Genomic DNA, 10,379 nt, shown 5'->3' with positions numbered 1-10,379 from the left:
ATTTGCCCACACAGTCTTTCAGAGTGGTGAACCTCTCAGTCTTCACTGCAGAGAGACTCCGCCTCTCTGGGATGCTGTTTTTCATATCCAATAATATTACTGATCTCTTATTAATTAACTTGTTGAGATTTTTTAAGCATTAAACAACTTTTTCAGTCTTTAGTTGCGTCTGTCTCAACTTCTTTAGAGATGTGTTGCTGCCATCAAATTCAAAATGAGCAAATATTTCTTTTATAAAACAATAACATTTCCTCATTTCAACATTTGATCTTTTGTCTTTGGTCTATTTTCAATGAAATATGGTTCAACATGATTTGAAAATCATCGCACTCTTGTTTGTATTTACATTTTATACAGCTGTTTTAGAAACGGGGTTAAACTTCTGGTGCAATGAGCGTTCTTTACTTTGCTATATTTTTTTTTATCTCGACCCAGAAGATGTAAATATATGAAACATGAAATAATAAAAACAGCCGAGACAGATTTGCTGAGCAGGATAGACAAATGCGTTTATTGATTTAAGAGATAATGAAATTAGATTTTTCAATATATCTTCCAGCAGTGACGTCATCGAGGCTTGATGTGCTGGTGGAAGTGAAATCAGCTGTGGGGGGGGCACGAAGGGGACCGTTAACGGTCGGTGGCACAAACGAAGGATTTCTTTGTGCTGCAGGTGCCGTCGTTAAAATCCTTTCCTGTAAAAAGAGGTTAAAGATAAACGATGAAAGCAGTGAGGTGGTGTTTCACGTTTTTCATGATTATTCTAAATCTCACTTTATTAACAACAATAACTCCTCATTTACAACCAGAAAGGCTCTGCTCCTGTTTTCATCACCAATTAAAACTCTGAACCGGAGGAAACCAGAAGAAGAGGACAAACAGGAAGTGATGAATTAAAAGCTTGTTATCAAAATAGATGATTCCATATTACTGGATGTTAAATGAGTTTTATAAACACGTCCAGTTGTCAGAGACGTCTCTTTGTTTGTTTCATCCAGCAGGTCCATGTGTTGAATGAACATGAATTAAACAGCATCTAAAGCTCTTATTTTGACAGCTGATGTAGTCCTTGTTTCTATATTCCAGTCAGACGGTCTGTTCTGGAAACATACGCAGCTTTTAGGACCTTTTAGGAGCTTTTAGGACCTTTTAGGACCTTCGATCTCCACAGTTCTCTAAGTTCAATAACAACATAGAAAAGATTAGAACTAAAATATTTCTGTGATGTGCAGCAGGATTATAATCTCAGGAAGTGATTACAGATTTATTCCTTCATCAGTTAGTGATTTAAAAAAAAAATAGGTCTTTCTCTACTTGCAATTTGTTCAAATTCCAACATTTTTGATCGTAAAAATCTAAAAAACACACTCAGCGAAATCATAGAGGTTGAAAAAAAAAAAAAAGTACAACAATCAACAATCAACAATAAACATGGCAACAACGACTTCGTACCGCCGAAGTTGATCTCCAAACAATCCTCTCGTCCTTTGTAGTTGTCGGGCTGGCCCCGACCCCAGGAGTTGAAGTTGAACACCGAGCCGTCGCTCCACAACCACACGCCCTCCTGATGTAAAGAGTTAGTTTATGTTCCCACAGCTGAGACCTTTAACATGTGAATATTAAAAAATACTGTTTGTAGATGAAACATTCACCTTCACTTCGTCGTGTCCTCCGACCCAAGACTGTTTGTGTATTTTAACAGCTTTGAAGATGAGACCTCTGATGAAGACGTACTCTTCTCTGCTGTGGATGGACGCCAGATTTCCATTGAGTGAATTGCAGAAACGCTGAGGAGGAAGAGGAGGTGTGCAAAGAGAAGATGACGAAAAGAAGTGTGAGAATACAATGAAAATAATACAAAAGATAAACGTGTGAATATTCATAGAAGAAGAATCTCACAAAACAACTTTAAATATTCAGTTTTCTTATATATAAATGTTCACGAGGGTTTAAAACAGATGTTGATGTACCTCTGCATCGGCCCAATCCTTCTCTGGGTTCTGGAACAGGTAACAGCGACGTCCGAACCAGGTCCAGCCAGGAGGGCAGGTGCTACAGCCCCCTAGTGGACAAGGCGTGGGACTGAAAACAGTTGTCTTCAATAATCAGGACATTCTAGATAAACGGTACGACTTCACCGATACGCCAGTTTGGTTCTGTCTCGATACTCAGGTGCCGGTTTGAATTGAGGTTTTTAAGATTTTCTTTTTTTACTTGGATTTATTACACTTTTTGTTTATAACACTCGACCACGGGAATAAGTCCTATTTGTAACAACAATGCCCGTCAACCTTGTTTAAACTAACAAGTTAGTTGAATGAGGTCCCGTTGAAATAAAGTTAAAGGACTGTTTTTAGATTCAATTTTAAAAGCAAAACCACAGATGCTTTTATTTTGAAACACCAGGGCTTGAAGTGTTGATATCATTAAAGTTTCCGGTCAACAAACGGTAAGAAAACAGTTCGCTGTCAGCAGAAAGTTAAGCAGTTTAACACGAGGATTTTGGAAACCAGGCAAACAAACAAACAAACAAACAAATGAAAGTATCTGAAAACTGAATGAGGTTTGATTAAAGGTGAAGCTGTTTCTGAGAAAGTTCCCATCAGATTTCAGTCTGATCTCAACAGTCTGAACTTCTGTCTAAACCTGACTTATATTTATTTATTTAAATAATAAAAACACAGAAAGACAAACAAACAAAAGCTGAATGGCACAAAAAAGGAGATCTTAAAAATGTGATCTTTGAAAACATGAATGTAAGAAACACTCACCTGGTGGTAACGCCTGCGGATGTAAAGAACACGATTAGAAACACAGTTTTCCTTTTTTAAACTGACTGGTAGGAAACATCGTTTTTTAAAAGAAGACTTGCTTCTTGGAAACAGTTGAATTTCATCACATTCAAAACGAGTGAAACACAAAACTCAAAAGTTACACCTTCTAAATCTGGATGGTTCAACAGCTTCTGATTATTGTTTAAAACGCAAAATAATAAACAGAAACTATGAGACTGTCATGTGACTGATGATGAAATATTCTGGATTGACTTTCATTAAAGAAGAAAAAACAGAAATGCAGAATCATCCAAACACGACTTCATTTAAGTTTGATCTTATTTTATTTTATTTGTTTATACTGTGCATTTTTAATTTCATTTCATATTTATACCTTTACTACCTCTATTTTTATTCTGTAATATTTTATTGCTTTTTCCATATCTTGCATGCTGATGTAACAAAATTAAAAGTTCATCTTACATCTGCTGCACTCCACAGAGCGGCGGTCAAACCGAGGAGAACGATCAAAGCAAAGCTCGATGCCATCTGTGAAGACGAATCAGAAACATTCAGTCACAATGCTCCAACATTTAATAACACTTAATCAGGTTTAAAGATATGTGGTACCTTGTTGTTCCATAAAGTGCACACGACGAAATAAGCTTTTTTTTCATCATGCTACTAATTGCGATTCAGGATTGTTTCTTGTTTCTACATTTACCATCAAGAAGAGATTTAATAGAAGAGATCAGAAACTTTACCTCGTTGTGATGATGAGTTCGATGTTGCAGTCGCAGTCGCTGGTCGCAGGATGTCTCGGAGAATCCAACGCAGTCTTTAAATACCTTTTCTGGCGGCTTTGATACGATAACATGCAGGTCATTAAGTTAAGTAAATGTCACCACCACCTTCAGTAAATGTTCCTTAAACAAAAGAAAGGTAACTTGTGCCGGACATCACGATCCCATAGGAGTGCCAATAAAAACAAATGTAGTTCAGAGTACAACCGCAGACTTTAAATATAAAGTGGACGTACCAACCTGAAATTGTATCTGTCCTATCATAACACCTGGGAGATGAAAAGTTATCAAAAGAAATTTGTTTTCGTTGAACGGTGTGCCCGTCGCGTGGCGGCCATTTTGAGCGTCTTGCCATGAAACTGCAAGTTGCTTTAAATTTGTATTACATTGTCCAATCTTCCTTAAACTCGACATGTACGATAACCGTCCTGCCCTGAAGACTTCTGTATGGTAATATTTGGTCATGCTCACAGCGCCCCCTGTTGGCAACAGGAAATTACATATTTCATACTTTCACGTGTTGCGTCGAGCTGGTTGATCACATCGACATCAATTCGGGTCAGAATATCCTGAACATGTGGCTGACGATGTATTGAGACGTTTGTGCTTTTTTGTGAAAGGCCGTCGCCATGGCGATGCAGCAAACTTTGATCTTTTGCCGTGACATAGGAAGTTGATGTTTAAGGTCAAACGATGCTCCAAACCTCACGAATCTTTGCACATGCGTCAGTGCTGCTAAACTCCGCGGCCGCGTTCACCCCGACCCGCGAGCTCCCCGACGCGCAGCATGCGAGGGCCTGCATATCACTGCTTGCAGTTTTAATTTTTTGTTTTACTTGCAATTTTTTCAAATTCCTGCAATTTTACGTAAAAAAAACGTAAAACTCTGCAAATTAGTGCCAATAAAAAACAAACATGGTGGGAAACTGTGGAGGAGTTGGGGGGTACCGTATATATAAAGTGGACGTACCAATACCACCGAGTGCCACTACAGGTCGGCTCCAAAAAAAAAGCCTTCACAGACTCCCATTCAACTTCTCTCATTAAAATAAGTTCTTAATGAAGAATTTTCACAAATAATGAGACACAATAGATGCAAAAGTTTTTTTTTAAAACATAAAAAAACCTTTTAAATGCACTGAGCTGAAGTTATTTACAGATAGGTGTTGGTCAGTTGAACTAAAAACTAAAACATCCTGTTCGTTAAATACACAGAAAGACGAGTGGGCTAAGTAAATATCTTCTTGACAAGGAAATGGAATTTTTTTTTAACTGTTTAACTTGGAACGTCCAACGGGGAAACTACAAGGATGTAACAGATGGCACGACAGATAGCTGGTGAAATTACCCGTAGTAAAAATACTGAAACATCCACAAAAGGAAAAGAAGTTTATTCTGAGCAGAGAATCTAAAAGATTCCTGCAGGGTTTTTTGTGCTTCTTGTTAATGAAAATGTTTCATTTTTTAAAGTCGCTTTTCTCAAATGTTGTAATTTGTGAAGTTTGAAATTATTTGTTTTTGCAGCAAAATTTCAAGAACAGGAAAAAAGAGTTGTCCTTTTTTTTTTCTCTACGTTATAAAGAATCATATGTAAATTACTTTCTGTGATAATCCTGCTTCAGTCTGTTTTGAAGCTCTGATAAAAAGTGATAAAAAGTGACTATTTATAGAACAGACCGTCTGTGACTCTAATATAGAAAACAAAGAATACATCTGCTGTCAAAATAAGAGCTTTGAATACTTTTTAAATCACATTCATTCAACATTAAAACAAAGTTTAGTCTCTTACAGCTGGAAATGGAGAAAACTAATTTCAATTAAATTAAATTTTATTTACATAACGCCAAATCACAACAGGTTATTTATTGGCACTTAACACATGAAAGTCTTTACAGTTGAACTTTACAACATTATACAGAGAAACCCAACAATTCAACAATTCCCACATAAGCTAGGAGGGAAAAAAAAAACCCTCCTCTTTAAGGGAGAAAAACCTCCAACAGAGGGAAGAAAAACTCCCTCTTAACAGGAAGAAACCTCCAACAGAACCAGGATCAGAGGCGGGCGGCCATCTGCCTCCTCCGGTTGGGGTGAGAGGAGAGCAGAGAGAGAAAAGGACAGCATAGAGATACAAGAGAAGAACTGTTGGTGGAGACGACAATCACAGGGCAGAGACATGCAGGTCCATGGCGGGACATCTGGAAAACAAAGAACAGAAACTACGTGAGTGAGGGAACTGAATGGAGACAACAGATAATAAGAAGAAACTATGGGAGAGAAAAAGATGGTGAGGTATGAGTCAGTTAAAGAGTAGGAGGAAAGAAAAGAAGATCAGCATGTAACGAGGTCCTCCAGCAGCCTCGGCCTATAACAGCATAACTAAGGGTTGGTTCAGGTCTACCTGAGCCAGCCCTAAATATAGGCTTTATCAAAAAGGAACATTTTGAGTCTAATCTTAAAGCTAGAGAGGGTTTCTGCCCCTCCAACACAAACTGGGAGCTGGTTCCACAGGGGAGGAGCCTGAAAACTGAAGCTCCGCCTCCCATTCTACTTCTGGAAACTCCAGGAACCACAAGTAGACCAGCGTACTGAGAGAGAAGTGCTCTGCTCGGATTATATGTGGAGCTTTAAAGGTGTGTGTGTATATGTGCATACAGTGGTGTGAAAAAGTGTTTGCCCTCTTCCTGATTTCTTATTTTTTCGCATGTTTATCACACTTAAATGTTTCAGATCATCAAACAAATTAAAATATTAGTCAAAGATAACAAGTAAACACCAAATACAGTTTTTAAATGAAGGTTTTTATTATTAAGGGAAAAAAACAATCCAAACCCACATGGCCCTGTGTGAAAAAGTGTTTCCCCCTAAACCTAATAACCGGTTGGACCACCCTCAGCAGCAACAACTGCAATCAAGCGTTTGCGATAACTTGTAGTCTTTTCCAGCTGTGGAGGAATGTTGGCCAACTCATCTTTGCAGAGTTGTTGTAATTTCAGCCACATTGGAGGGTTTTCCAGCACCAACCTCCTTTTTAAGGTCATGCCACAGCATCTCAATAGGATTCAGGTCAGGACTTTGACGAGGCCACTCCAAAGTCTCCATTTTGTTTTTCTTCATCCATTCAGAGGTGGACTTGCTGGTGTGTTTTGGATCATTGTCCTGCTGCAGAACCCAAGTTGGCTTCAGCTTGAGGTCACAAACAGACGGCCGGACGTTCTCCTTCAGGATGTTTTGGTAGACGGTAGAATTCATGGTTCCATTTATCACAGCAAGTCTTCCAGGTCCTGAAGCAGCAAAACAGCCCCAGATCATCACACTACCACCACCATATTTTACTGTTGGTATGAGGTTCTTCTTCTGAAATGTGGTGTTACTTTTACACCAGATGTAACGGGACACACACCTTCCACAAAGTTCAACTTTGGTCTCGTCAGTCCACAGAGTATTTTCCCAAAAGTCTCGGGGATCATCAAGATGTTTTCTGGCAAAAATGAGACGAGCCTTAATGTTGTTTTTGCTCAGCGGTGGTTTTGGTCTTGGAACTCTGCCATGCAGCCATTTCTGCCGAGTCTCTTTCTTCTGGTGGAGTCATGAACACTGACCTGAACTGAGGCAAGTGAGGCCGGCAGTTCTTTGGATGTTGTTGTGGGGTCTTTTGTGACCTCTCGGATGAGTCGTCGCTGCTCTCTTGGGGTAATTTTGGTCGGCCGGACACTCCTGGGAAGGTTCACCACTGTTCCATGTTTTCTCCATTTGTGGATAATGGTTCTCACTGTGGTTCTCTGGAGTCCCAAAGCTTTAGAAATGGCTTTAGAACCTTTTCCAGACAGAGATCTCAATTACTTTCTTTCTCATTTGTTCCTGAATTTCTTTGGATCTCGGCATGATGTCTATCTTTTGAGGATCTTCTGGTCTACTTCACTTTGTCAGGCAGGTCCTATTGAAGTGATTTCTTGATTGAGAACAGGTGTGGCAGTAATCAGGCCTGGGTGTGGCTCGAGAAATTGAACTCAGGTGTGATAAACCACAGTTAAGTTATGTTTTAACAGGAGGGGGCAAACACTTTTTCACACAGGGCCATGTGGGTTTGGATTTTTTTTTTTGTCCCTTAATAATAAAAACCTTCATTTAAAAATTGCATTTTGTGTTTACTTGTGTTATCTTTCACTAATATTTAAATTTGTATGATGATCTGAAACATTTAAGTGACAGACATGCAAAAAAAATTAGAAATCAGGAAGGAGGCAAACACTTTTTCACACCACTGTATGTATGTGTGCGTTGCGTGTGTGTGTGTGTGTGCGCGTGTATATGTCCATATGTATGTGTGTGTGCGTGGGTGTGCGTGAGTGTTTGTTTTTGTTGTGAAATAAACATAAAAAGAAACAAACATCAAAGGACGAGTTAGGACAGCTGCACACATGTGGAGCTTTGAACGTGTGTTTGTTTGTTTTTGTTGTGTTCCCATGTTGGGAAACGAACAGCAAAAGACGAGTTAGGATAGCTGCACACGTGGAGCTTTGAACATGTGTGTGTGTGCGTGTGTGTGTACGTGTTTGTTTGTTTCTGTTGTGTTGGGAAAGGAAGAGCAAAGGACGAGTTAGGACAGCTGCACGCATGTAGAGCTTTGAATGTGTGTGTATGTGTGTGCGTGTGTATGCATATGTGTGTGTGAGTTTGTTTTTGTTGTGTTCCCATGTTGGGAAAGGAACAGGAACGGACTCGTTAGGACAGCTGCAAACGTGGAGCTTTGAACGTGTGTGTGTGTGTGTGTGTGTGTGTGTCTGTGTGTGTGCGTGCGAGTGTGTGTGTGTGTGTGTGTGTGTGTGTGTGGTTGATTTTGTTGTGTTCCCATGTTGGGAAACGAACAGCAAAGGACGAGATAGGACGGCTGTACACGTGACGCTTTGAACGTGTGTAGGTAGGTAGATAGGTAGTTACTTTATTAATCCCCAAGGGGAATTTTTTTTCGCTACAGCAGCATACAGGAAGCAATAAGATAATAATAGAATAATAAAAAGCAATAAAATAGCAGTAAAACAAATATTAAATGTAAAATATTAAATATAAAATGCACAGTATATACAGTACAGTATATATCTATATATCTATATATATATATATATATATATCTTATATACAAACAACCAAGAAACACAGACAACAGTGTTATTGTTGTGTGATGGATTTTGCCAGAGGTGAGTTATTGTACAGACTTATTGCGGTCGGCAGAAATGATCTCCTGTATCTGTCCTTGTGACAGCGGAGCTGGAGGAGTCTTTTGGAGAAAGTGCTCCGCTGTCCCTGCAGCAGGTGGTGGAGAGGGTGTGTGTGGTTGATTTTGTTGTGTTCCCATGTTGGGAAACGAACAGCAAAGGACGAGTTAGGACAGCTGTACACGTGGAGCTTTGAACTTGCGTGTGTGTGTGTGTGTGTGTGTGTGTGTGTGTATGTGTGCATGTGTGTGTGTGTGCGCGCGTGGGTGTTTTTGTTTGTTTTTGTTGTGTTGGAAAACGAACATCAAAGGACGAGTTAGGACAGCTGCACACGTGGAGCTTTGAACGTGTGTGCGTTTGTTTTTGTTGTGTTCCCATGTTGGGAAAGGAACAGCAAAGGATAAGATAGGAAAGGTGCACACGTGGAGCTTTGAACATGTGTGTGTGTGCATGTGTGTGTGTGTGTGTGTACGTGTTTGTTTGTTTCTGTTGTGTTAGGAAAGGAAAAGCAAAGGACTCGTTAGGACAGCTGCACAGATGTGGAGCTTTGAACGTGTGTGTGTGTGTGCATGTGTGTGTGTGTGTACGTGTTTGTTTGTTTCTGTTGTGTTAGGAAAGGAAAAGCAAAGGACTCGTTAGGACAGCTGCACAGATGTGGAGCTTTGAACGTGTGTGTGTGTGTGTGTGTGCGTGTATATGTGTGCGTGTGTGTGTGTGTGTGTGTGTGTGTGTGTGTGTGTGCGCGTGGGTGTTTTTGTTTGTTTTTGTTGTGTTGGAAAACGAACATCAAAGGACGAGTTAGGACAGCTGCACACGTGGAGCTGTGAACGAGTGTGTGTTTGTTTTTGTTGTGTTCCCATGTTGGGAAAGGAACAGCAAAGGATAAGATAGGAAAGTTGCACACGTGGAACTTTGAACTTGTGTGTGTGTGTGTGTGTGTGTGTGCATATGTACTTGTGTGTGTGTGCGTGTGTAAGCGTTTTTTTTGGGGGGGGGTTGTAGTCTTGTCAGGGAAATGCAAACCAAAGGTCTAGCTAGAACAGATTTTCACATGTGGAGCTTTGAACTTGGAGAAGGGGTGGTCGCACCACTGGGTCATTTGTGACCCGCGAGGACCATAAATGCTATATTTTCTTTTCAACCAGCCATAGTTCACTGTAAGTTGTCATCATTGATTTTTATTTGTTTGTTGTTGTCATTGTTATCTTCGGTCAATTGGGGAAATTCAATGACAAATAAATAACACATTTATGATCAAAATGGTTTTGAAAACGGGTCACCAAAGACCCGAGTACAGCAAGAAGGTAACAGAATTAACGTCAAAGTAAAAGAAATAAATGTCACTACTAACGGGGAGGAAGCTTCCAACGGGTGGCGGGTAAAAGCTGAACGGGATCCCAGATGGCACATGGTTTCTTCTTCCCTCTGGGCAGAGACTGAGAAGCGCGACGCTCAGTGCTGCCACCGGTGGACACAAACCGCCACTACAACATTGATGTAACCAACTTTTTGTCCATATTTTGAGACATTAAATATTTACTGCCTAGATTGTAAAATATGATCAGATAGTTACATTGAAAATACAG

General features: G+C 39.9%; 1 protein-coding gene across 1 annotated transcript; it reads right to left on the bottom strand.

The window, feature by feature from the left end:
• Nucleotides 1-630: 630 nt before the first annotated feature.
• LOC138193602 (galactose-specific lectin nattectin-like) lies at nucleotides 631-3,601 on the bottom strand. The gene is made up of 7 exons (XM_069141732.1): nucleotides 3,539-3,601; nucleotides 3,258-3,323; nucleotides 2,772-2,784; nucleotides 1,971-2,062; nucleotides 1,653-1,787; nucleotides 1,453-1,564; nucleotides 631-695 (listed from the first exon to the last, which is right to left on the bottom strand). Exons 2-7 carry the CDS (start codon nucleotides 3,321-3,323, stop codon nucleotides 631-633), a joined length of 483 nt encoding a protein of 160 aa, XP_068997833.1. The 5' UTR covers nucleotides 3,539-3,601.
• Between the last annotated feature and the right edge of the window lie 6,778 nt (nucleotides 3,602-10,379).

This window comes from Embiotoca jacksoni, unplaced genomic scaffold (assembly GCF_022577435.1).
Source record: "Embiotoca jacksoni isolate LCO1_2020_lvr unplaced genomic scaffold, fEmbJac1.0.p SCAF_90, whole genome shotgun sequence".
Taxonomy (NCBI): domain Eukaryota; kingdom Metazoa; phylum Chordata; class Actinopteri; family Embiotocidae; genus Embiotoca; species Embiotoca jacksoni.
This window is presented reverse-complemented; position numbering and strand designations above follow the sequence as displayed.

Excerpts from the sequence above, each read along its gene's own strand:
- LOC138193602 (XM_069141732.1), bottom strand. The coding sequence starts at position 3,323 with ATGGCATCGAGCTTTGCTTTGATCGTTCTCCTCGGTTTGACCGCCGCT. Across the intron at positions 1,788-1,970 it reads AGGATTGGGCCGATGCAGAG|CGTTTCTGCAATTCACTCAA; the intron begins GTACATCAACAT and ends CTTCCTCCTCAG. Across the intron at positions 1,565-1,652 it reads GAGGACACGACGAAGTGAAG|GAGGGCGTGTGGTTGTGGAG; the intron begins GTGAATGTTTCA and ends TCTTTACATCAG.